The sequence below is a fragment of the Osmia lignaria genome, chromosome 14 (assembly GCF_051020975.1).
Source record: "Osmia lignaria lignaria isolate PbOS001 chromosome 14, iyOsmLign1, whole genome shotgun sequence".
Classification (NCBI taxonomy): Eukaryota; Metazoa; Arthropoda; class Insecta; order Hymenoptera; family Megachilidae; genus Osmia; species Osmia lignaria.
This window is the reverse complement of record NC_135045.1, coordinates 5365270-5392742: the sequence shown is the minus strand read 5'-3', so window position 1 is coordinate 5392742 and position 27473 is coordinate 5365270. Positions and strand designations below refer to the sequence as shown.

Here is a 27473-nt window from a genome sequence, read left to right as displayed (position 1 = left end):
AGTCTTCTATAACATGTAAATACCTGTTGGCTCAAAGTTTCACGAATGCACGGAGTATAAATTGTTAATGACTATTATGCCCGTTTACTTTCACGATAAAGACCTTTGAGGATCGATAGGTTTATAGGTAATTAATGATGGCAATTTAGCAGGCATGTTTCTAGAAAGAAATGTTTCCCGCGTTTACGTAAGACGTGTGAGTGATCTTCGGAGGGGAAGTTGACTGTTGCAACAAACGGCTTTGCTTTCGGATGGACAGTCTTCATTCAGCTTCTGACCGAGCCAGCGGTACGGGATTAGTTTTCTTCTTGGTGCATCGTGCTCACTGACGTCTCTCCTTGTATATTTATCTACGCCACGCTTGACTTGTGCTCTATCGTTACTCGCTAACACCTTATCGACGAGCAATTTTAATTATTCAACGAAACGAGAATTTTCTCTGTGAAGAGTATCAAGATCCGTTTGTTGTTCGTTTGCTGCTTATCAACAGCCATTTAAATTATTCAACGGAGGAAGAATACTTAATTAGACAATCATCAACGAGTTTCCAGTGTTTTGATTTATATTTTCTCTTCTGAACGTTACACGAAATGTAAGTATTTCATTCGTGGACGAAATTTCGAGGGAGTTCGTGTCAAGGGGTGGTAGCTTAACGTGTCATTATTATTTTTCCAACTCCTTGAAAGGAGTCCACGTCAAACTCTAATGATTATTTAGAGAAACTTTTAATTAATTTTTGATGATCCTAGTTATTTCTTATATGCAATATTGTTTTACTGTATGTTTCATTTAGAGTTTGTAACATAGCTTTAATCATTTTTGCTATCAAATAAATGTTTCCTTCTTGATCAATGATTTAAATTCATTTCAAAGTAATCGTATACAAAACGACATTATTGTAACCTGTCTTTTATTCTTTGAGTAGTATGGACGTACACTTCCGGTCAAAAGTGTGGAACTATACTTATATCAATAAATGTTCAAATAAAAATTTGTTGGAAATATGATTGCTTCTTTTTTCTAATTGATAATATTTAGTTCTTAGAAAAAATAAAAAATGTTGCTTTTTAATTTTAAGCACAACTCAAATTGATCGTTGAAAAGATTTTAAACGATTTCCAAATTTTAACCATCATTTTAAAAATTTTAGAACTTTTCAATGTATTAATTAGTAAATTAAGGAGATTAGCTTTTTACATTTGATTATATTAATAAAATAGGGAATATATGCAATAGCAATATCCGTCGTATTTTTAAAAATGTTGGTGGAAAATTATCTTTATACACTGAAATTATTTTGAGAGTCTTAAGTAAGATGATCCCATATTTTGGTCAGCAATTTATATATACCACGATTCAAAGGTTGGATTAAAATAAAAATATGTAATAATGCCCTAACGATTATGTTATAAAATGTTTAAATCATTTTCTCGTTAATGTACCTACATAGTTTTATCGTTTTGTACTTTGATCTTAAAAATCTTCGAACGTAAACGTGATATTTTACGAATTCCTTTAACTTCTAATCTCAAAAAAAGTGATTATTGATTGTGATGCACATGTGCTCAGTGATCAAGAAAAAATAGATATTAATTACTAATCAATGTACAGTCACAATTTATTATTTTTGTGCGTTATCTGGAAGAAATGAAATGTCTTTAACCTCTCGTTGCACAGTGTTGTAAATACGCTATATAAAATAATATGTTATTAAATTTTTATATTTTATCAAACGTAAATGAATCACACATTACATTATTAACGGATTTATCTAAACATTTGGCTTATCCTTTACAATGATCAGTTTTTGTTTTACTTTCATGTAATATTACAAATTTGTGGTATTACATAATTTTTTAAAAATAAATTTCTAAAATTGAAAAATTTGTTTATTGTTATTTTCTTAAAATTATAAAATCATGCAACAAAGGATTAATGTTTTCAATAGTTAATTTTTCACGGAAGATGATTATATGAACAAATTTATTGAACGTTTAAAACGTATAAATTTATAAGGTTCAAAGGTTTTATGTTTAGTTTAATTTAATTTTGGTTTCTCAATAAAATAATGTAAATATCATTCATTTTTCACCTTTCAAATAGAAGTTACATAATTTTTATAACTGCGTAAATCTAAAAAATATAATATTTTTTAGTCAAAATGATATTTCTAATAACACGTTTAGAATCAAGAATTTCAGTAACTCGACTTTACCTGGTTCACCTGGAACACTTACGCAAACCAGTAATTTAAACATTCGTTTACATGGTTATAGCAAGTTACATGGTTCTGCTATGGCATCGAAAAAATGTTCAACTACTTCATTAACTTCAATTTCCATAGATTTGAAGGAGTTGCCTGTCGACAATATGCCAAGCAGTAAAACCAGAATTGCCATAATCGGTGGTGGTGTGGCTGGATTAGTGGTAGCTCGCCATACAGCAGCCAAGCTGGACACGTACAGTCTTACATTATTCGAGCAAACCGATCAAATTGGTGGAACATGGGTCTACACGGACGAAACCGATGTCGACAAACATGGATTGCCAGTTCATAGTAGCATGTATAAGAACTTGAGGTTAGAGTGAAATTATTTCTCCTTCTTCGTTTGCTTTTTTCTTTACATTTCGTTAAAATTAATTTCACATTTATTACTTGGATTTATTCATCATCGCGCACATTGAAAAGACGCGTTTACATGACAAGTACTTCAACCCTCCGACGGCGGACCATGGAGAAAGCCACGATTCTAATTTAATTTTGTATTTTATACTATTTTCATTTTCTAAATTTTACACTGTTTCTTGAAAAATTATTTTTCCAATATATTATGGAACCCTTTCGTTTAAAAATTATACATTTAATTTTCGGTTAATACCCTTGTGTATATCTCGTGAGTTTAGATCACGATTGACCCAGGCTCCGCTGTTCAAGGGTTAAACATCGCGAATTTTATTATCTAATTGCCATGCTTATTCAATTGCATAGTGATTCAGATGTCTTTCTACGTAGACACTGACATCCTTGATATTACTGCAACGAACAGACATACTGCCGCCGTTGATGAATAGCACGCTCCATATCATCCGATAATTATTCAAGGAACAAATTTTCGCTGTACCAACTAAAGAAAAAAAGAATACACGTATCTTAACTAAAGCATAATAATATTCGTGATAATACTTTTACTTTGTAAACACCGTCCAGTGAATGAAAGCATTTTTGTACGATAATTAGACATAATAACATTAAATCTACGAAGACATTAAATGTCTTAAAATTAAAATTATAAATTAAATGTTATTCAAAACTTCCTTGTACACTGCAGTCTTGTAGAATCTTTATTATTTTTTTCCAAAGTGCGATTTAGTTTTAATGATTTAAATCTTCCTCAATTTTAGAAGCCTAAAATTCCTTTCATTTTAAAGCAAGACATTTCGTTTGAAAATTCCACACATTTTTTCATATTTGTCAAATTGAACTTCATTAGTAAAGATTTTTGAATTTTATCGCTAACTTTATTCGAGTATTTAAATTTCTACCTGCGTGCTGCTTCAAAACAGATTGTACTATAAACATAGCGTGAAAAATGCACATTTCTTCAGCTAAACGTAGCCACAAGTGTCTAAAGCACGTCAGCAAAACACGCGTTTATACTTTGTTTTTAAGACGACTGCAAAATAATTTCCTAGTTCAGTAAACACCTTTCACAATTGGAATTATTATTTGGGCCCGATGAAATATAGAACGTTCGATGATCGTTTTGTTTTCGTGTCATTTATATAGTGATGACGATAGTTCAGTTCTAGTCGGTCTAGTCGGTTGCGATAAACTCTACTGACACGATGATACACTCCTTGACATAGTAACGAAACGAATCGGTTTGTTAAGAGTCTCCGGAAACCGAACGAGTTCGACGCTTGGCCAATAAATCGTTCAATCGTGTGACAAATAGGAAGTCGATTATTTTGCGCAAGGATATAGTCTGATTTTCATTGCCGAATATTTCATAAGATGTACGCGCAATAATATCTGTATGATAGTAAGAATTATGAAATGTAGAAAAGCTACTGGAATTGCACTTTTACGATGATCCATGTGCTCCGTGACACGATGAATTGACATTTTTCAATGCTTTTTTGCAAATGTTTATTAATGCATTGATTGAAAAAGGCAATTCATTGTTGAGATTGACCTTAATGTAATACTATAAAAAGAAATCATAGTGATTCAGAAATAGAAGGCCATCTTAAGGTGAACTAATGAACGTAGGAAATCTCAAGGCAATTAATGATTTTGCTTGCTGTGTAATCAGTTTTTAAAGCTATCGTGTTCGATAAAGAATTATGTGATACAACTATCGGTACCGAAAGTAAAGGGGTTTCATGTAATATCACTGTAAGTTCTCAAAATAAAAAAGGAATTTACGAGATACAATTTTTTGGTTCAAAAAGTAAGAAGTTTTCAGTTTAATAAGATAATATTTTTCTATTTATATGACGTACATGATCGTAGTTATTCCTGATAAGATAGGAATTACGGAACCAGAAATTGCTAAAGATTAAGGAAAGCTAAATTTTTAATTTTATCCATATACCATTTATTACTTGTTAAGTTCAAGTTCGATAACGTAAATTATAAATGAATTAATGTCACTAATACTATCTGCGATACTCTTATTGCATTTCGTAATCACTGCATCATCAAATAAGCTTGAATAATTAAATATTAATTAATTCTAACTCTAGGTGTATATATTATACGTATACCTTTTTATTGAAAAAAAAAAAATTGACAAATGTTAGAACTGTAATTAACGAGCTTAAGACTTAGGCTGTACTAAGAAGTATGTAATACAACTTTCGCAGGTTTTGATGTTTAGCATTTAATTAGTTATTTAATCACATTGCAGAACAAATCTCCCTCGAGAAATAATGCAAATACCTGATTTTCCACTGAAATACGACGAAGGATCGTCGTTTGTTCACCACAGTGTGATTCGGGAGTACCTAGGGGATTATGCCAAACATTTTAACTTGTATCCACATATAAAGGTAAAAGTGAATCGCATAATCAGAAAAGTTTGGCTAATTTCCCTAAGAAATAATAGAAATGTACCAATTATAAACAAAAACTTAAATACCATTACAAAATTCCGTATGAACATATTGTTATTTTAAATTGATATCAATTTCCAGTTAAACACATTGGTGAAACACGTGGAGCCAGAAACCTTGCCGAACGACCAGGTAATCTGGATGGTCACGTACCAGGATCTGGAAAGCAAAGTAGAAACGACTAAAACGTTCGACGCTGTGGTCTTGTGTAATGGTCATTACACTGTAGGCCATATTCCACTCATTCCAGGTATTGAAAGTTTCCCTGGAGATTCTATACATAGTCATCAGTATAGGGTACCGGATGTATATGCTAAAAAGAATGTATGCATCCTCGGTGCATCTTGGTCCGGTATTGACATCGCCCTCGAGGTCTCGCAATATGCAGACAAGGTACACAAAACCTCCACGAAATGGCGAAACAACAGAAATTTAATTTTTAACGATCTTTTGAAAATGGTAATTGTTTGACGACGCAGGTATATTTAAGCCACAATTTACCAGATCCTGTGGACTCGCGAATGTCGAGAAACGTGGAACAAAGGGTAGGAATCCAATCGATCCAAGGAAACATATTCGTCTTCCGTGATGGTTCCACGGCCGAAGTAGACAGCTTCATATATTGCACCGGTAAAAAGACTTGATCTCCTTCGTACATATAAGTGATTGAGGTATCCCAAAATTAATCATACATAAGTAAACGAACTTTGTCAGGGCCCTGTCGAATTCTCTTCAGGCCTGAAATAAATAATAATGCATGTTAAATCTTTGATAAAATTTCCTATCTAATATTATTATACACATCTTCGTTGTGTACTTTTAGATCATTATTAATATTTATGACATTTCGATTTTTTTTTTTCTTTTATAATAAGTTAAGGTACTATAGCGAGGTCCAAAAATCTCTAGCTTAATCGTAATTTGCAAAGAGAGAAATATTAATTTCTAAAGACTATCCATGGGTAAAATTTCATTTTATTTTATTAAAACATCTAACAACTACTGACACTAATTGTTTGATACTTAAAATAATGTACATATAATCTGTCTTTCATTAAAAGGTGAATGGAAATTTTTGGATCTTCCTACTGACAATTAAAAAATAGAGTTTGTCCCTCGGTAGGACCCTGACCATCGAAACCAATTGTACAGTGATACTAAAACTGCTATGAAATCTATTTTCAGGCTACGAATTCACGTATCCCTTTATGTCATCTAAAGTGGAGATACGTACGGATAACAATCACGTCGAGCCGGTTTACAAGCATCTGATACACACCGATTACCCGAATTTATTTGTAATGGGCCTGCCAGGAATTGTTATTCCCTTCCCTATGTTTCATCTGCAGGCTCAATATATTTTGGGTATTCTAGAGGGTCGCGTTCAGTTACCTTCTTCCGAGCAGATGCGCCAGGAATACGAAGCGGAAAAGAAGGCTCTCCTCGACCAGGGTATTCCGGTATGCATTACAACCGACCTGATAGCAACACTTTTATTTTTATATATAAATAAATATCTTTATTTCCACAGCTTAGACATATCAACAAACTAATGGAGAGGCAGTGGGCATATTACGATGAAATAGCCACCGCGGCGAATATCCCGGGTTTTCCACCAGTGATCAAGAAAATCTACGACCACGTTAGCCAAATGCGTGAATTGGACATCACCATTTATAAGAACTACCAGTATCGCATAATTGACGATGAAAATTTCGTAGTGTGTTGTTGTAAACCTTGTTAGGGCTTAAAAGCGAAGGTTAAATAGGAATACTTTGTACTTCAAACGGTTTGAAACGAGACTGTTCAAAGCTCGCAATTGTTTTGCGTTCAGTGATATCGATAACGTTTGTATTTTTCGTTTTCTTAAACGTAAGAACGCTAATACAGTTCATGCGAGAATTACGATGATAGTAATAACGTATATATATATACATATCGTGTCAAGATTCAAATGTTAAATACGTATGATTATTATTGTTCACGAATTACAATATCGTCGCGAACGGTTGTGCGTTTTATAACGCATTAGGTGGATTTTTATGTCATAAACAATTATAACATATTACAATACAGTTTGAATGGAAGATTATGTCGCGAACAAATATAAGGAATGCATCAATTGCGTTAAAATTTTGTTGATATAAGATCTGGTGAGAATTATTCAAAGAAAAAAAACGAATGATTTATAAATAAAAGATTTACATACATATGTAGATCTATCTAACAAACTGAGTTGTAATTATAAATGAAATATACTTATTCTTAGAGAAATCATTTCTGTGTTTTAATACTTCCACGGTACTCTTCTACTTCTTCTTTTGGGTTCTTTACATCGCGTCAACTGCAAGGATATTGGCGACGAATGTGTGCTTACTCGTTATAAAAACTGAAAAATTATTAGAATAATTATTTGACAAACTTATATTTTGAGAAGACCGCCTAGAATTAAGTATTTTTTAAGTTCGACCACTGCGCTATCTATACAAAAGCAGCGGAAACTACTCAATAAATTACCGATTTATCGGCTGAACTTCGGTAAGTTAACGAATAGTTTGCGCCGCTTTTATATAGATGGTGTAATAGCCGATGGCTTGGGGTGTTAGGGACCCCGAAACACCAGTGACGCTTTGCATGCCAACATTATGACATCCGGGGTGTCAGGGACCCCGAAGCTGTAATGTGCGGCCCATAGACTTTCTGTAGAAAAATTGAAACCTCTGTAACTTTTGACTCCGACTACTTACGTTAGCCGCACAAATGTAACGGTTTTGAGCTAGTCTTTAGAGCGAGTAATTTCTTTTCTTAGCTATTTATTTAATTGACTTAAATTTTTCTATCATTTTAAGCTCATCAAAGAAGATATGAGCCGCGTGCAAAGGCGTCTGGAGCCCCCACTCCCGACGCCAGGGGCCCGCTTTTGGTGGTGAAGCCGTCATATTTAGAGTTGAGAGAAGGGCTGTTGTATCAACCTGTAATATGGCAAGGCTGATAATGAGCTCGAGACACTGACTGACAATGAGTAATGGGGTATAATTTTTTATATCGAAGCAATCTGTTATTACCATCAAAGTACGTTAGACTGTTGCAGTACGAAGTATTGCTGATTTTTATTATCCGGGGTATTTCTCCCCAGAATGGCGCTTTGTAAGGGGTTTTTAGCTCCTCTTTGGCCCAACGAACTTTTTGTCAATTATTTGCATTACTTTTTTTACATTGCATTGCCTAGGTTAAAGCGGATGACGTTCGTTCTCAAGGCATAAAGTTTAAGTTTAAATTTCTTTATTTACTCCAGTACAAAATTCACGACCCCTTGAGAACAAAGGCATATCCAGTCTTCTACTACCTGTAGTCACTGTTCGCGCCATATCGTCGCCTAGAAACCGACAGCACGTTTATTGTTTGGAATTGATTTTGATGTAAAGCTGGTATAACCTGACCAAAATTAAGTTCAATGGAGGAAGAAAATATTCCAAGCAAAGATTCTACTCCTCCAGAAAGTGAAACGGCAGCAGAGAAAGAAGAAGAGAGAGAAGAAGAGAAAGAAGAAGAGAAAACACAGGTGAATGTGGAGGTTCTCGAAGACGGAAATGATGTGACTTCTCAGATTTATCAAATACGTCCACAACTACACGAGAAGTATTTTGATTTAGTTTTATTTTCTTAAATTATCATTTTTTAAGTGTGTCAACAAAATGGTCTGGATACATACAAACTTGATTAGTGACTATACTTGTCTTTCATTCTTCTATCATTTTTTATATGCTAATTAAATCCATCATTTTAAGACTGATGTACTAAATATTTTATTAGTTTAGTTTAATGATGATTCTCTATCATTATGAGCAAAGTATGAAGATTTTTTTTATTATTGTGATATAAAAGTAGCAAATTCTTTCAATGCAGGTTTAAACCTTTAAGCGCTAAAGAAGTTATACATAATGTATTATTTGATCAGCTTTCTGCTAAGATTTATGATGCTGAAGATGCTGTGCAATGGACTAAGGACATAGCAGATATAATTAGAGAAAAAATTAAAGGTGAAGTTTCTTGTAACTGGTTTTTCTCTTGAAACTAGTCAGAGTAAAAAACAATAATGATTTGTGTCCTTTTAGAATTAAGTTTCAAGCGTTACAAATATATTGTAAATGTGGTTTTGGGTGAGCAACATGGTGCTGGGGTAAAAATGGGTACCAGATGTATTTGGGATGCAGAAGCTGATACATATGCGTATGATAGCTTTGCAAATGTAAGAATAATACAATTAATTTTAATTTCTGATTTATTGCATTAACATGAAGCACTTTTGAAATTAATTTATATATTGGTCAGTGTAATTAGATTGTATTTTTGGATTCAGTTAATTGACCATTCTTGTGTATAACAAAAAATTTGAGATAAATTTTGATTTTGGTTGTAAATGTATTCTATTAGATACATATAGAAAAATAACATTTTTGCAGGACACTATATTCTGTGTGGCTACTGTGTATGCTGTATATTTTTATTAGAAATGACAAAGTACAGGGAAATTAAACATGTTCTCATAGAAGGAGCAGGCACTTTATTAACATAAAAGTTATTATTACTCATCAGCACACATTTTATATATTGAGATGGCACAATTTTTACACATATTTAAACATAATATTTTTATCTATGTATTTTATAATACACAAGCTCATTTTTGTAATGAGAGTGTATTATATTTACATAGTTCTTGTATAACATTAACATTATTATAGCACCATAATTCACGGTATCATTTTATAGTTACAAAAATTTTGTTATCATGAGTAAAGGCACCTACTATCATGGCTATGACTTTTACTTACATTTCTTTATGTTAGGATTGACTTAAATTATTAAGAATGTGTTTATAAAATAATTATATTAATAATTGTATACGTGTGTAAATAGATATGTTGTAACAATTGATAATTAAGATGTGTCAATTTTATATGCTTTGTAATGTACTGTAAATATTATATCATTTTAATAAAGTTCTATGAAAATATATGTCATTTTACCATTGATAATTATTCCAAGCCTTATAAAATTGTAATGTAAATTGAAATAGAGTATGATACAGTGTATGAGAAAATGTAAAGATTGTAATAAATATTAAGGGGTTTTTATAATAAAATGAAAGGAAAAATAAATAAGTGTTATAGCTTATACTGCTGTAGTATGATATGATATTAACAAAATCCAGTTGTATGATATATGCAACAGGAGAGATTTAATATTAAATATAAAAGCAAAATAATAAAGAGAAAAACTTAAATAATTTTGTATTACTTTAAAAATTATATAAAACGAAAATAGCAATAATTTAAAACAATATTGAAACATGTTATAAAATAAAATCTACAATATCAGTAATTGTATAATAACATTACATAAGTAAGAGAGCTTATTTATTAAGCTATTTTTGATTATCAAATTGTCAAATTAAAATTATATCAGATCTTAATTGCACGTTTATTCAATGTTATGTACACACAATATTTGACAAACAAAGGACTGAAAATTCTTTGCTCCTGAACTAAAATCATTTACCGAGTCTTATGCCAAAGTTCTATCATTGACTTTTGTTTTACTATGTCTGCTCAGCATTATGGAAGATATACAATGAATTTAGATAGAGATTCATGTAGAGTATAACTAGTCTGTTACCTAATCGATTAACAAGTTAACATTGATTAAAATAAGTTACATAATTACACATGGCAAGGCACAACAAAGGGGTAGGCAAACGGGAACAACAGCGCCACCGCTGCTGGACTTTGATTTGCTTTTACTAGATGCTTCGTATTCATATTTTCCACTAGCCTTTTGCCATGCTCCCTAAAAAGTCAAAAAGAAGAATTATCAATTGCATATAACGTTATTTGTCGACAGTTTCTTGTCCTGTAACGTTATTCGATTCAACGCTTGTCAGTTGCAAAGGATTTGAAGCATTAAAAGTTTATCATTTACTTACGCCTGATTGAGACATGGCTGCGCTAGCTTCTTCTTTCTTGGTGAATTCCGCCGAACCAGGTGGATAATAAACCGGAGGACCAGCGACATTTTTACTTTTTACCTTGGGTGGAGTGTGAGGTATAAAGTCAACTTCTTTTTTAACGGCTGGCGATTCCTTTCGTTGTCCTTTTTCCCTTTTCTCGATGTCGTCTAACACTTCACGCTGAAAAAAGAAGCAATTTTTTATAAAATAATTTTGAATTTATATTTCATTATCATCGGACAATTTATAGTTGTCAGGATAGGAATGTACCTCGGTATCAGAAAACGATGCCATAAGTTCTTCCAGCTTCTTAGGTGGATTTTGTTCCTTGTTGACAGGTTTCGGAGGACATACCTGAACGCCACCGGTTGGGAACGGTTTCGGTAACAAAACTTCGTGGTCCTCGGCATTCTTGTTCGGCGGTATCGTCGTGGTCGTGTTCGAAAATTTATATACGGTGGTGGAGGATTGTGGCGGAGTGGTCTGCGGTGATGTAGTGTAATAATTAACCGGTGTTCCCGGTTTATCGGGTGTCGGGTATCGTCCACTGGACGGCGATCGACTGGGATAATGTTCCTCGATCCGATTTATACTGGTGTGAGTCTCGTTTATGATAGGTGGTTGATTCTGATAAATCACTGGACCGCTTGGATGATCTGGTCGATCACCAGGTGGATGTCCGTTGGGATAAGTGCCGTCTATTTGGTAGTATTTTTCGTTTCGTGTCACTCTTGTTTTAGTCTCCAGAGGTGGTGAGGTAGGACGATAACCAGTTATTATTGGCTGGCCTGGTGGACTTCCGTGGTGTTCCTCGCGGAAGAATTTAGCTTCCTGGTGTATGGTGGTAGACTTTTTAGTAATGTCCGTTACTGGCGATGGACTGCTGTACCTAGTTGGTGTTCTAGGTGGTACATTTTCGGTAACGGTCTGATAGGAGACCATTTTATCGGAGGTGGAGGTCGAGCCTTTCGGTATTGTGTACGTGATGGTCTGATCACCTGGCAGCACGACAGTTCCTGGCACATTGCTGCCTGGCAAATACGTCTCTGGCGCCCCTGGTAGCTCGTACGTGTAGGTTTTGATGGTGGTCGTTACCTTCGTGTTCGGACCAGGTGCCAAGTTGATCGGTATCGCTGGTGTTGGCGATGGAACTGGCACATACTCCACATTTCCGTATTCTTGAGCGCTCGCGTGCACTGTGGTCAGTGTATTCTGTACTGGCTCTGTTTGGTAACCTATGACATTTATAAAGCTCATATATTTGACTGTAAAAAATAAGTTTCATTAAAACAATCTGTCTTTATTAATCCCTCAGGTCCCATATTCATACACTTCATCCTTGTGTTTGTGTTTCTGTGCTCCAAATGTGTATCACTTGGGCTTAATACTTGGATAAATAAATTTTCAGAATAATTCTATTATTCTTACCCGAAGATTCGTGAATATACTTCACATCCTTGTGTTGAGTACCTGGTAAGGGTGAAGTTTGTTTCGAGCGAGATGTAGAACCATCGCTATATACCTGAAGTATGAATACATTTATACATATAGTTTTCTGTTCTGATTTAGTTATCTGAAAACAATAAACATACCAATTCTCTATTGACTGTTCTCGTAACCGGCTCTAAACCACTGTGGAGGGTACTCTCTTCGTAGGTCCTTTCTCGAATATCATCGCTGTAAAAATTCATTCAACATTCTTTGCCGTATTATTTAAGATCAAGTGTGTAATTTCCATGATGAATAAAATAATTAAAATGTTAAGAATATAAGGCTGATTTTAGGAGACTGAAGTAAAAAAAAAGAATAACTATCTTTAATGTCATTATGTAAGAAACATATATTTATAACAGGTGCTTCCATTGTTTTCTTCAACCCCTGTAAAACTATTTGAGATTTACAACCCAACTTTCTATTTTGGTAGATGTATATAGATTTCTTGGCGATCATTCAAACGGTTATGATGCTAGACAGGAAACATTTTGTTAAATGAATTATACTCACATCAATGCTGAACTAACATTGGTCAATGCATTGTCTGGGGTTGTCCAGGAATCTGTAATATAAAAGAGTTATACTTTTTTAACGTTGTGTTAATGATTATAGAGATGTTTTTTAAATCAATGCACATTTTCTGAATTTTCACAATTTTGTGAAAATATTGTAAGTTCATATCAGTTCAAAAATTTATATGTTCAGGGAAGATTTAAATTAAAGATTATAAATTGTTTCATATTTTGCAAAAATTTAATCATTTCATTGGAACAACGACCGTCACCCGTTGATCTAACGACAATCATCATCCTTGGCTCTCAATGTTGCTGATATTTTGTTTTCCTCTCCTTTCCATTTTTGGATCCTTTATTTTTCTCTTTCTCAAGTGCAACCAGAGGGACAGAGAAATCGGGTCAACCTTCTGTTACACGCAGCCCTAATATGGATACGCTTGTGTATCGTGTGTTACCACAAAGAACACACACTCTGGTCGCTACGTCACTTCCATATAGAGAGACATCCAGCGCGGAAATCTTCTACGTGTAATGGCGTTGCCGCGTTACCTGCCTTCGTGGTTCAATAGAATCTCATGTCAGAGAATTTCAGAAATCGCGACGTTCACGACATTGCTGTACACTTTGCGTACAGTGAAGAGCAAAATTGAACTAATTATATTGTTTTTTTCGAAAAATTCATATACATATAACAGAAGATAAGAAATTGAATCTGTATATACTTTTGCAACTATTTTAGCTTAAGAGACAGTTGAATTCCCATCTATTATAATAAGGAACCGTGTGACATTGACATAGTTTTGAGTCTATTAATTAAAAAATTTCAAAATCATTTTAATATATCTATTTAAGTTTTAGAAAACAGAAGAGATGAGATATATTAAAATTTAAATTTAGTGATGTGTATAAGTGGATTTCAATAAATATGTCAGTTGGTTCCCTATTGCAGAACGAGGTCTAATTGATGTTATAATTTAGGTCCATTGATGGATTTATTAAAATGCTTTGTTTAGTGGCCTGTAGTTAAAAATATTAATAATACTCTTCTGTGAAAGTTAAAATTATTTCGTTCTGCTTGCGTTGATTTCGATCGATCGAACGTTCGAATCGAATTTCCCAAAGATCTCCCAACAGACAACGAACCTCCCTCGTTTTGTCGTTCTCATTGTTAATTAACCGTATACCTGCAAGGCCGTTCCGCGCCTTAAAAGGAGCGACACGAGTGACCAGCTCCCCTTCCTTCCACGATCGTTTAAAACGCGCCAGCGCTTGCGCGCGATTCCTCGCGAACACGCCTGAGGGTTTATAGCGGCGTATCGGATATGTACTTTTTACCAAAAACTGACTTCCCGTTGGAATTCATTCTCCTCCATCAAGTCCGTTCCGCCGTTCACCTCTTTTTCGTTGCTCCTCTTTTTAAATAGCAACACCTCCCTAACCGGAAGCTTATCAACGTCCACCGTGAACTTGAATTTAATGGTTCTTATATTTATAATATTATAGGTGAAACTTTTTGGTGTTGGAAATGATTAAGTGAATGATAGTCAATCAGCTTTTAATTGATAAGGAACTGTATGTAATTAATCCTGAAAAGATCAAGGAGGGAGAGCTTTTCCTGCAGTGAGAGACCAGTTAGGAAATATTAAAAATCTATTATTTTTCTTATTTAAAAAATTTCTAAACAATTATTTATTTTCCCCTATGTCTTCAAGATTACTGAAGGACTAATTTTGGTTCAGTAAAGATAAGTATTATAAAAAAGAAGAATTTTTATATAGTTAATTATCAGAACAATTATTATTGCAATTCTTTTTTTTTAGATAGCGCAAACAAAATATAAATTTTCTCGTAGGAATGTTAAGAGCACTTACCAATTGGTTTCCCATCGAGATTCTTGTTGTATTGATACGACACTTGTTTATAAGCAATCGTTTTACTTTGACCAGGTTGCACCTGGAACAGAGAAATGTTTCATAAACACGACTGAACATCTATTTATAAAAATTCTTATTTATTACAAGCGCTTCCAAACAATTCGTCTGTATCATTCATAAATTCATCGTGCAAGATTATGTTGCAAGAACAAGATTATAAATAATCAATGAATCTTTTTTCATGAATGAACAACATCGAATGATTCATGAATTATGTTCAGTGAGACTTGTATGTGCATTGAATGCATAATGATGTTACCTATGAAATACACATGTGAATTATTTCTTTTATATTCAATAATAATGCTTTGGTTACATTTCCACAAAAATTACTTATTGTTCACGATAAATTATAAATTCCTTTGCAACTGGACCAAGCTATAGCTTTATAATGGTAAAAAATGTTTTTAAAATCTGTGAAATGCCTCCACTTTCATACGACTAATGAAATTTTCGTCTGTTTTCTATCGTTTTAAAGCTGTAGTTTGACCTAGTTATAAAAAAAAACCCTGTAATACATAACGGAGCTAAATATTCCTCTAAGACTTCAATGATTCACATTCGTACTTACATACATAGGTTCGTGAAACGTACGATCACGATACGTTTAACGCAAAAGACGTGGGTCGTGGCCAGACGACTCTCCTTATAAGATCGTAATTATAACGAACGTGCTACGCAAGACGCGTTGGCGGATCGGTAACAGTGTTTGAATCACGTGGAATTTCAGTATACTCAGGGCCAATGAATATTTCATCGAGACGATGTTACAGGCAATCGTGTGCCACCTTTCAAATCTTTGAAGCTTATTAGTACAACAATCGAGTTTCAAAATATTTTGTCATTAGTCTCGTCATCTTAATTCGTCTAACTAATTGTGAGCCTTTCAATGATGATGACGTGAAACGGTAATTTTCTAGTTGTAACTTTTTGGTAAAACATATGTATCAATCAATCAAAATTATTTTTTATTAAATAAATATAGTTGATCGTCACATAATTATACGTTTCACATTGTCTCTATTTTGCCTTGATCTTACAATAGAATAAAACCGAGATGAGTATTCTATCGGTCGTTAAATTCTCATAAGTGAAAACGAGTTCCATAAATGACCGTCTGGAACTGTCAGACAATTATTCAGAATTGCATCTTAATTGCAGCATCATTAGGGCGAACACAAAACGTTGCTCGCGTAACAACACCCATGTACCGTGCAGACTTTTATAAAATACAATTCTATAGAATGTAAACGCTTATAAATTTTCAATTTCAAAAAATAATCTATCATAATTGTTTAAAAGAAAAAACGATACACGAGTATAATACCAAAGTTAATTTTAGTCTTTCGTAACTCAGCTTCTCGGACTGTTGGTGAAACCGGAATTCTAGGCGAATAACTTCTCATAGATTTTGCTTTTCATACTCGAAGCTGTTATTTCGTATGCAAATCAGAACGGACGGTGTCCTATCGTACCTGAAGGGCTGAAAGTTTATCTGGCTAACGTTAGACGCACACGGCAAATTGCGCGTGTAACCAATCTACATTTTCATTAAACGTTAGATTATAGTCTGCACGGCTGAAGAAACGCTGCAATTACGCGTAACAGCCATTCTGCGTCTTTGCATGATCTTCTAATGCCTGATATATATGCTACGATGTCAGATTTATGATAGTGTATTCCTGTTACTGGCCTGCTGTGAATGGAATTTCGATGCTCGCTTAGAGATTATAATTCTTGATGTTATCATTTTTGTTGTTTATAAATATGTGGAATATATTGTAGGTTTTTATTTTATGCAAATTACTTTGAACGATGTGATACAGGTTTAACCCTTGCACGGTGGGTCATTAAGATAAGGACAATTTAAATTTAATTTTTGGTTTTTATATTTTAAACTATTTCTTTAGACATTAATTTTCTAATATTTAAGAGTCTGTAAATTAGTATTTGATAGAATAGATTAATCATTTTCAAATTGTAATTAGACGAAGATTAATGGCGTAAGAAATTAAGTATCAAAATCACAAATACGTGACAGCAGACGTCAAAGTGTTAATAATCTGATCATTTCCTTTCTCAATTTGATTGCCTGATTTTCAGTTAGCTGCCACAGCGCAAATCAACGCTTATAATAAAGCAGATTAAAATACCAGTAATTACCAATGATTAATAGGAGCTCATATTTTCATAGCTCTCAATTAAAAGAATGATGTCATTGTTTGCTATGATCTTTTTAATGTACCAACAGCCCACAATAAGGACGTATGTAAATGTAGGTACACGCAGAAGATGTTGCTTTACCTCAAGGCAAATATCAAGCGATGTAATCTTCCTGATATACGTACACATAATTGGAAGTGTCATGTCTGAATAAAAGAACACGAAAAAGGACGATCGGAAATTATAGTAGCTAGACGTTCTTTGATATAATTTGTCCATAATAAATAATACAAATAATTTAAATAACGCAAATTGCTGTATCTTAATTTATAAATAGATAATGGAGATAAAGGTTGATGAACCACTTATCGCGGATCGTCTTGAAGTTCTAATTATTAAAAATAGGAATAGTTCATTTTCAAATTTCGAATTCCAAGCTTTCTATTTGCTATTTTCCATTATTTGTACGATGGCAATATTATTTAAAATAATTTGCGGTACCAGTCACCGGTGACCCCCGTGGTATATAACGTGTTAAATATAAAATAGATGATCATATTTTTCGAAAAATAAATAATTAATTCCAAAGAAAGAAGAGATTTATAATATATGCCTTAAAGACTGGAATTATTACTTATTTCAATTCAAATTAATATTCCATGCATACATTGTGTCAAGCTTAGGAGTGCTTTGTCTTCAAAGGGTTAAAAATTTATGCATGCAATTAATAAGATGAAAAGAGAACTCACGTTTTGCAATTCTGAATCGATGAATTCCAAACCAGGTATACCACTCGATGCACCACTTGGTCCAGTGCTTACATATTTCTCTGTGGCGGTTGTCATCGTTCGATTTGGCGAGATCGGTCTAAAGTTATAATTTTATATTTTTATTATTTATCTGTTAAAATGTTTGGGGCGGTCATCCGTGTTCACAGAGTTTACCCACCTGCCTTCAGAAACCACTTTGGTAGGGTTCGCAGCCACGCGATATTCAACTTGGGGCGAAAGTGTTCTGACACCTCGACTTGGGGTGGTACTTCTTGAGACACTCGTTTGCAAGTCCTCGAGAAGAGCATCTGAAATCATTCAAAACGTATCCTTGGGTACCTGAAACCATTTTCAACCCTTTCGAGACCGAGAACTCTTGGTACGACTGGATTCTATTGATCGTGAGTAGATTGGGCATTATGATCAGACAGTCTAGTCTTTTCGGTTCAAGTGTAAGCTAGCAATTTTAATCTTAACGTAATAGAATCAATCAAGAACTATTCGCTTCTCTTGTCTCAATCAATCACAATCAAACGGAATATATCCTCAGACAAATACATATGCATGAAAGTATATCGATAATGCAAAATAATATTGAGTTTTCAAATGCGAATTTGTGAATGATACAGCTTGTCATCAATGGGAGATTGCCATATTAAGAACTGACAAATTATATCATGATTATATTATAAATTGACAAATTGCTCCTGATAAATGGTGATCGAATATATTTTTGCATTCAAATATAAATTGGATAAAATGATGCAAGTAATGAGATAACATTTTGGAATTTTTGATAAAAAAAAAAAGAAGATATAATTATTTTTCCTTTTTAATTACTAATTTTAATAAGATTTAAAAAAGAGCAAGAGTAAAATTCAAGCAATACTTAATATAATAAATTCTACAAAAATCAATTTAACAAAAAAATATTCTAAGAAATTGATTATAATACGACTGAAAAAATATAGCAGACAAGTTTAATATAGTTTAGAGGAATTTTCTATTTAGAGCATGGACTTATTTATCTGTCTCATTCAATTCTGTATAAACATTTAATTAGTGCCAATCGTTGTTTAGTATTTCATTTAGAGTGAACTTTGTAATATTTTTAATTATTTCTAAGAAAATATATGGTAGATTTTTAAGAACTCTGACATCACTTGATAATTAATATCTTAATAAGTCGATAACTATGTTATCTAGAATATTTTTTATGCCATGAATTAATCTTCTTACTCTTACGAAAGGTCATAGTATAATAGGATTTTAATATAATACACAGAGATGATGTCATTTGTTGTCCTACATTAAATATAATTCATTCGTCATTCATATTGACGGGGATGCTTATGCAATGCTCTACCTCAATATCAGCCATTTAATGACTGCTGATCATATTTTTTTTACAGTAATTATAATGAATAGAACTTGAAACGGTAAACATTTTATTTTACCATTTTACTGCCTGTTACAATTTTGATTGCCATATCAAGAGTTAAATAATTTATATTGAAAGCTGTTATTTTAGATATTTAAAATATTACAGAACGTTACTATGTATTTTCTTTTAATCATTTTGGAATATTCCAAGATATAGAACTCCAAACGATTAAGCAATCTTGGTCCATTTACGCGTTCGGTGTTTTATAATCCAATTTTACCAAAAGTATCATAAGAAGTAGCAAACTGGTACAATGTTCTCAACGTTTCCATGAAGAAGTTGTGCACATCTTTATTATTTGCAACTTGGAAAGGAAGCGTTTATCGAATATGTACATTCTGAAATTTTGGTCACTTATTAATTTTGAAACACCTTGTACGTAGAAGATCTGTCGAGAAAGAATGATCCAAGGATAGGGTTACACCGCTGGTGGCACATTTAAAGGTTTACCTAAGTTGTTTTCGAGGCTGTTGGCCGTGGTCGCTGGCTGGGTCTGGCCAGATATAGGACCGCCATGACTCACGATCTTTCTGCTGGTGTGCGTCGTCGTTCTCTCCCTCACCGCAGCTGACATTGCGCTCTTTTTGAAGTTCCCTGCCTCACGAGACCTAATGGACAATTGAAAAATGATTTAATTAAATTGTTAACTCGATCTTCAGTACATTAAATACTGTTGTGAAAACGGCTGTACAATAGCTAGAATTGTAACTATTCAAATTAAGATAAGTTCATTCTGTAATTTAACCCTTTGCATCCTGAATTATGTTACCATTATTGTTTTCATTACATTTTCTATTTTAGATACTTGGAAATTATTAAAATAAAATATATTTACAATTTTTCGGATACAAATGCACATACAGAGTAGCAATAGTTTAAAAAAATATGAAAGTCAAATAATTCATTTGTTATCTATATTCTGGAAGATAGTTTTTATTTTGATTTCTACAAAATTAGATTTCCTTTGCTTTAATATATTAATTGCTATAAAAATAATAAATAATGTTGCGAAATATTTAAAAGGATATACATCAGAAGGAGCTAAACTAATAACTGAGGGAATTCTCCGCAAATTTGGGTGATAATCAAATCAGTACTACACTTTGTGTTAATACTAAAAATATACTGTGAATGAATGCTAAATATTTACAGAAGTATCGTTACGAATGTACTATTTCTGAGTGCGATTACGCGAGAGTACGATCACTGGTAAGATTAGGATTTCCAAAGTAAAATCGTTGCGTCAATTAAATACTACGTGACGCGACACGAAAATAAGTACAGCCTCGATAAATCTTATTTAGGAACAAAGCCACTTCTTATGTAAGTTTTATCTGTCGCATTAGTAATCAATTACTTAATCTCTGTAAATTAAACCATTTCTTTTTAAATCCTCAACTACCCTTTAAATTTTACTTTATGGTAAACAATTGGATCATCTCTAAATGCTTATGAATTTATAATACAAAATATAATAATTTTGATATTTTTTGCCAAAAATTTTTAATGAAATTGCATTTCTACTATAACTACAAATACAGGATCATTTGGGGTCAAAGTAATTTTCAACACTTCTATCGCGTTAATCACAAAGCATGCATCTTTCAAGGGTTGAATTATACTTCAATATATAATTTTTAATTTACTTTACAGTCTTGTACCTTGGCAATTGAATTACAGTTAATAAATATGTTTGAAAAGGACTTAAATCAGGTCTGAAACGTTAACTATACATAATTGAAGCTAACGAGTGATACGCCTGTACCAACCCCGTTCCTTATTTTGAATTTTATATTTTCCCGTTAACATTCATAAATTGTATACTAAGATGAATTCTGAATATTGAATGTAATATAGTGGATTTCTATTTATAGAAGTGTAACGTTTATAAATATGACAGATTCGAAGAGATCGAGAACTGGATCTAAAGGTGTGGTGCAGAAACTTTCGCGGTGAACACCTGAAGCCGGTTTACAGGCGACACTGAAGCATAAGTTGTGGGCTAGAACGGTGGCATTTTGAACTAACTGGCTGTATGTAACGTTTGACGTTAGAAACTTACAAACGAGGATTTATTTCTCCTTTAACCAGTCCAGGAACGAATTTATTAAGTCCAAGAAATAAAATTATGTATATTATGTTTCTTTATATTCAACCCTTTTGATCTGTCGCTTCTAACAATCAACAGAAATGTTGTTCATGGGAATAAAAGTCAATAGTTTGAATAATTCATAGAATAATCGTATGCTTATTCGGCTGGATAAATCTGTAATAATGCGAAACTACTTTCTACTGAAATAAGATAATTTTATTGTTTGAACAACCGGCTTAATAACGCGCAAGGATATTTCGAGCGAGGTTAGAGAATCTGGAGAGCATTTCCTTGGTAAATGCCAAACGATCGGTTGTTTTATTCCGGCGGAGACATCAATGCGAATGGGGCAAAGGGGCCAAGGAGGCCTTCCGAGAATCGTTTGTGGAAGAGACACACATATGATCGCCACTGAAACCTTGAAACGTATACCCGGATGGTTTCTAGAATTTGTATTCCCCTAACAAGTCTGTCACATAAAGATTTTCCTCTTTTTATTTAGTTCGTGACTGAATTTTCAGATTTTTCAATTCTTCGGTTATTCGAGATTTTTGTTATTTTTCTTTAACGATTGATTAACATTGAGTGATATGGGGGCCATTGGTGAACGGGACCATAAATTTGATACAAATAATTCAATAACTCGAAGAAATTAAAGGAAACAAAATTATAATTTTGTAAGGTAGTGAGTTGAACATTTAAATTAGAAAATAAAATTACCATTATTGCTTAGACGTGCCAATAATTTTGATTATTTTACTGAAAAATTATATTTTCCCAATTTACATATTTTCAATTTACAAATACATATTTACAAATTATACATATATGTTTCAACGTTTAAATGGTTTAAGGCACTCGGGTATGCTAATTTAAAACACATGCAATTATACGATGGAGGATGCGAATCGTTTTATACTCAAACGATTTCGTCAGCAGTGATTACTGTTCCTTTTAAGAAGCTTAAGTATGAATAACGATAAAATCAAATTTAAATAATATTAATGCAAATGTTGGTTTCTTATTAAGTATCAGTTTATTAAAATTTAATTATTTCATGAACATGACTCATATTATTGTATTTAGTCATTGTATGATACGAGTGTGATTCGGCATTATAAGGCATGTTAAAGCAATAGACCTTTCGTGTCAGATCGTTAATGAAGTGTCACGGTGGTAGTGACATTGTGCATCGTTGTTCAAGGCCTTTGTACCAATCAAAACGATGATGACTGCGGTTGATTTGATTTTAAGATCAGCAATAACCGTCCAAGTGCGTAGTCTGCTCTATTGTTGGTGCCATTTTATTTTTATATTCGAATAAAAATGATTGAAATTTTTGCGAGATAAATAATCCAAAATGATCATAAATGTTACTTTTTATGTTTTCTCTATTTTCACTTTTGACAGCTTAAGTTATTTTTGCAGAAAATTGCACTGTTGATATGCAACAAGGTAATGTAACATAAACAAATTAGTACTAATATGTTTTAAACGAAGCAGAAAATTTCCAATGGTAATTGTTTTAACCTGCGAGAATCAGGATTCAAGGGAATCGGAAAGGAAACAGACCAACTGGTGTAAATTTAAAGCGACATTTGACATCGCGTGGGTGGCAATAGTCACCAGCCAACTGGCGCCCACAGTTTCATTCCATTTTTCTCTTTTCTCTTTTCTCTCTGATCTACCGTTCTTTGTTTAACTCGTACAAATATAACCCAGATCAACTTTTACGAAAGCGAACCGTGAAAACAGTCGAACTGACAAATCACGTGAATCTTTTATGCGTTTGCTGCTAACAATAGAAAGTCATCCTTTTATACCAATTTCATTAAAAAAGTTTATTTTATTTTATTATAGAAGGAATTACGAAATCAAAGCATTTGTTGTTTTGGTTTATGTTTTCACCGTTGCAACGGTAAGCTGTTTTGTAACGGAGATATTTTTTAATTGCAGTCATATCTTCGCTTGTATCGTTAACACATGAATATTGTATTGTATTTTCAATGCAACACGCGGGAATACAAATCGAGTCGAACCAAACCTTTCAACATACATCAGCGTTCAAAAGTATAAAATTAAAGTACTGTAGTTGTATATTTAACAAGTACGATTTTACCAAAAGATGTCATTTCTATAACATAATTGAATGTATATTTAAAGAATTTATTTCTTTCCTTTAATATTCGAAGGGGGCAATTTTCAATTTAACCCTTTCAGTCCTTAGAAGAAAAATTCTTCTGGCACAAAATATTGTTTATAACTACCATAAGAATTCTACTGCAAAATTTAAACGAGTTTCCATCATAGATATAGAAACCAGAGCGTCACGGCAATTGCCACAACCAGGACTATTACAGGTACATCAGATCTTTAAAGAAGGTGGCAATTGTCACCAACAGGGCCTAAAGGATTAAGGCAATAGGCCTGAGAGAGACAGGAACTTATTCTAAAAAAATTGTACTTTCATTCTTACATCTACAATAAACGATAAGTGTTCTTAACATTTTTAAATAAGAACCACAGTGAAATTTATAAATTTCACAAGAAACCATACAGTATTCATTTTCGAATCGCAGCCTGATAGTGGGAGATTAAATAAACTATAGAGCGGTATGTTTTTGGCGTAACGCCTATTTTTGGGGCCTACTTTCGTTACTTGCCGTCCTCTTTTCCGCGATCACTAAAAGATTACGCATTATTTCTACACCATTCTCTGTATTTTACACTCAATGTATATAGTGACGTAATTCTTATATTGTCATTCATACTGAATGATATAAGCATCGACGATATATCGTGGCAATTTGTTGATTATAAACAGAAATTTTGCCGAAGGTCGTTCGGCAAAGAGAAAATTACAGCATTTTCAATGACAATGATCAACGAAGCATAAAGAACATCTGATGAAACGACAGGATTTTAGAATTACACTTTTTCCTGGATGCAATAGTCACTGAAGCTGTACTGCTTCATTCTGACAGTGAATGGTCTCTGGAACACACCTAACAAGGATGAAACATCCACGAAGACGTAAAGTGGGATTTGACCTTCCGCCCATCCACCAACCATCATCATCTGCTTACCGGATTACGCGTAGCGATCGGCATTCCATTTTCTTTCTTGTAACATTTCAAGTATTTTAATCGCTTCAATAACCATTCGAAATTAACAATTTTTTAAATTCTTTACAACATTGAGATATTTAGTTTGGTAACTCTAGGTGTTGAAATTCTTGCTAATTACAACATATAGTTAATGACCAATATAAAAATAGCAGTTATGGCATATTAATTTGAAGCTTAAAGTTTCTTGGAAATGACTGTACAAATATTTCATCAATATTCATGACCTAATTTTTAATTATTTACATCCCAAGACAGAAATAAATTCTTCAATTTGTTATATTATGGAAAATCAATGGTTTCGAGTTATACGACTTGTTAAATTCGGAATACCCTTGATACACTGACAGGTCGGATGAAATGATATTGCTAAATAACTAAAATCATTAAATGATATGACTCTTAGCACTTTTATCTGTAAACCTTGTTACTCAACCAACAACCAATATGATGAAAGTGCAAACACTCTTGAAATTTCGATTTTTGGCGTTATTATATCCAGTAATAGTAATAGTACCAAATACTATATTACTACAATTATATCACTTTTTTACTATAACTTTTTGACTTCAACTATTACTGCCTCGGCGGTTTAAAACCGGAACAAAAAACTATCTGAAAGGTGGGATGGTTTCACGATGTGTTTTAAAGGTGGAAAAAGGAAAGATTCGAATGAAAACACGCAGGGTGAGTCACAGTTGCAAAATAAGCGCGACTCGTCTTTCACGGTGTTCAAAATCTGTCGCGTTCGCTTTTGTACCCTCAGCCATTTTTAAATAATGAATATTGAATTCTTGTCAATGTTTTTCTATAGTTCGACGTTTCCGTAAAGGTAATACGAAACGAATTATTAATCCGTGATGTTTCTCTGAAGTCAAACTAACCAATTTCACTTTCTATGTATTTTTCAATTTATATTATATAATAATAAAATAATTTATCTCCAAATTTTTTTAATTTCATTTTTTTAATTTGATACTCTGGCACTACTAGAACCAACACATGCATCAGGTGATGCTTCATTCAACACCATCTACTTTTGTCTAATGAAATTTTTTTTTATCTTCTATCATTTTAGGAATATAATATATGTTTCTAGCATTTATTACAAATATTATGAAAATTTATGACTCGCATGTTTTTGTTAACTCTTTTTTTTATGTATGACTTACGGAGTAAGGATCGAAAGGGTTAAACTAAATTTCTAGAAACAATTTTGATGCATTTTATTTTGTGGAGTTGATTGGTTTAGCTTCTGAGAGACTATATAACGAAGACCACTGTTCAAGCAACCTCTTAGACGCGACGAGAGTTTTTCAATGCAACAAGATTAATTGCTGCATGGTGCCGCTACAGCGTATATAGTAATTCTTCGAAAATGTGGACTTAACTAGCTGAAATCATACCGTATATCCGCTAAAGAAGATAATTTTAATTTATGAGAATGAAAAAGTTTAATAAGATTATTAATCAAGTAATCTTTCTTTCACTGTAATAATTTATTTGAGATGTGCTGATGATCGATTCAATATTGCCTCACTAATAATACAATAGCACTTTAGACTATACATTTTTTTTTATTTTAAATTAATGTAGGATGCATTTAATTATCTCACCAAGAGAAATTATACATTTAAGCAAACTAATGTAAATGTTACTTTGCATTTAACACTAAATCTACAAATGTCCGATGAACACTTACTTTTAAATGAAAAATAACTAGACTAAAGCAGATCTTTTTGACAAATTGTATTTATGCAATGCTCCCTGTTTAATTCCTTCAGCTTTGTGTTATTTATACACATTTGTACATACGGCTTTTGTTTATGTTAAGAACATACGAAAATATTTATCGAATGCATGTACGAATGTAGGTTACTATTATGGTATTTTTTGAATGCTTACGAAACTGGAATGTGGAATTTATTACTTAATGCCGGGGTAGGACGTGGAAACGATGCTCTAGTACAACTTTTTAAAAGTTGTTTATCATCCCCCATAATTAAAATATAAATATAGTTCTAGCCAAGAAGTGCAAATCTAGAAGATGCAGTATGTAAAAATACCTATACTTATAAAGAAAACATAGCGTTGTTTAGTTTCTTGAACTATTAGTGAAGCAAGTCACAAAATACCATTCACAATCCATTAGCAGTGGTTTATAATAGCCTGGTTGTTTTATTCCAAGGATTTCAATTTATAGTCACGATTTATTACCTCTTAAAGAATTTTTTACGATATTAATTATGCGGCGTTACCTCGAGTTTTAATGGCTGTTGCTAGCGCCAGCGGCAAAGTATAAAATATTCTAGTGCGGAACGTGTTGAATGCACTTTTGATTGTATGCAAACGATTTGGCCATAAGACTATACTCATTTTGCACGTAACAAAAGTACAAATGTCTTCGTTTACCTTTAATTAATGCATATAGATACATACATCCCAATTGGAGATCAGTTTATATTTTGTATTAATTATACTCCTATATGCGATTGAACGGTCACTTTTAAAAATACGTAACCTTGAGTTATAGTATCAAATGAATTTTGACTTCATCTCAAACTGTATGTGTATTCTGATCTAATCCTAAACACGAAATAGTTTTAAAACTTACCTCGCGAGAAAGGGTAATCCAATATTGGTGATGACGCACCGCTAGATCACCGTGTTTATTCTTTTTTCGTTTTTCGTTTCGTCGACAATTTTTCGCGCGTCGAACGGATGAACCGTTGAACGAGCAAATCGAAAAGACGGCGCACGCGATACCGCAGAGTGCCCGTCCAATACTGGCTCGATCCACTGAGCGTT

The 27473-nt window shown here is 33.0% G+C and overlaps 3 protein-coding genes across 6 annotated transcripts; 2 read left to right on the top strand and 1 right to left on the bottom strand.

Annotated features, from left to right (window-relative positions):
- The first annotated feature begins 242 nt into the window (after nucleotides 1–242).
- Nucleotides 243–7395, top strand: LOC117607166 (uncharacterized). Its single transcript, XM_034330499.2, has 7 exons — nucleotides 243–592; nucleotides 2345–2579; nucleotides 4914–5055; nucleotides 5200–5511; nucleotides 5598–5748; nucleotides 6304–6578; nucleotides 6650–7395. The coding sequence occupies exons 2-7, from the start codon at nucleotides 2371–2373 to the stop codon at nucleotides 6860–6862; spliced, it is 1302 nt and encodes a 433-aa protein (XP_034186390.1). The 5' UTR covers nucleotides 243–592; nucleotides 2345–2370; the 3' UTR covers nucleotides 6863–7395.
- A 382-nt stretch (nucleotides 7396–7777) lies between these two features.
- Nucleotides 7778–10283, top strand: LOC117607198 (dynein light chain Tctex-type protein 2B). Of its 4 annotated transcripts, none has more exons than XM_034330584.2 (6): nucleotides 7778–7880; nucleotides 7968–8148; nucleotides 8414–8757; nucleotides 9025–9158; nucleotides 9234–9367; nucleotides 9582–10283. In XM_034330584.2, the coding sequence occupies exons 3-6, from the start codon at nucleotides 8573–8575 to the stop codon at nucleotides 9627–9629; spliced, it is 501 nt and encodes a 166-aa protein (XP_034186475.1). In that variant the 5' UTR covers nucleotides 7778–7880; nucleotides 7968–8148; nucleotides 8414–8572; the 3' UTR covers nucleotides 9630–10283. The 4 variants fall into 4 exon arrangements, with proteins under 4 accessions (XP_034186475.1, XP_034186474.1, XP_034186473.1 ...); XM_034330583.2 differs by having other exon boundaries at nucleotides 7968–8190; XM_034330582.2 differs by having other exon boundaries at nucleotides 7968–8190; nucleotides 8348–8757.
- LOC117607197 (uncharacterized) lies at nucleotides 9666–27473 on the bottom strand. The gene is made up of 11 exons (XM_034330580.2): nucleotides 27280–27473; nucleotides 19899–20056; nucleotides 18183–18312; nucleotides 17984–18101; nucleotides 15009–15090; nucleotides 13133–13184; nucleotides 12721–12805; nucleotides 12557–12650; nucleotides 11399–12363; nucleotides 11105–11308; nucleotides 9666–10968 (listed from the first exon to the last, which is right to left on the bottom strand). Exons 2-11 carry the CDS (start codon nucleotides 20020–20022, stop codon nucleotides 10834–10836), a joined length of 1989 nt encoding a protein of 662 aa, XP_034186471.2. The 5' UTR covers nucleotides 20023–20056; nucleotides 27280–27473; the 3' UTR covers nucleotides 9666–10833.

Coding starts and splice junctions, on each gene's coding strand:
- LOC117607198 (XM_034330584.2), top strand. CDS start 8,573: ATGGAGGAAGAAAATATTCCAAGCAAAGATTCTACTCCTCCAGAAAGT. Junction 8,758..9,024: donor CGTCCACAACTACACGAGAA/GTATTTTGATTT, acceptor CTTTCAATGCAG/GTTTAAACCTTTAAGCGCTA. Junction 9,159..9,233: donor AATTAGAGAAAAAATTAAAG/GTGAAGTTTCTT, acceptor GTGTCCTTTTAG/AATTAAGTTTCAAGCGTTAC.
- LOC117607166 (XM_034330499.2), top strand. CDS start 2,371: ATGCCAAGCAGTAAAACCAGAATTGCCATAATCGGTGGTGGTGTGGCT. Junction 5,512..5,597: donor TCTCGCAATATGCAGACAAG/GTACACAAAACC, acceptor TTGACGACGCAG/GTATATTTAAGCCACAATTT. Junction 6,579..6,649: donor TCCTCGACCAGGGTATTCCG/GTATGCATTACA, acceptor TTATTTCCACAG/CTTAGACATATCAACAAACT.
- LOC117607197 (XM_034330580.2), bottom strand. CDS start 20,022: ATGTCAGCTGCGGTGAGGGAGAGAACGACGACGCACACCAGCAGAAAG. Junction 13,185..15,008: donor TCTCGATGGGAAACCAATTG/GTAAGTGCTCTT, acceptor TTTATATTACAG/ATTCCTGGACAACCCCAGAC. Junction 11,309..11,398: donor CATCGTTTTCTGATACCGAG/GTACATTCCTAT, acceptor TTCTTTTTTCAG/CGTGAAGTGTTAGACGACAT.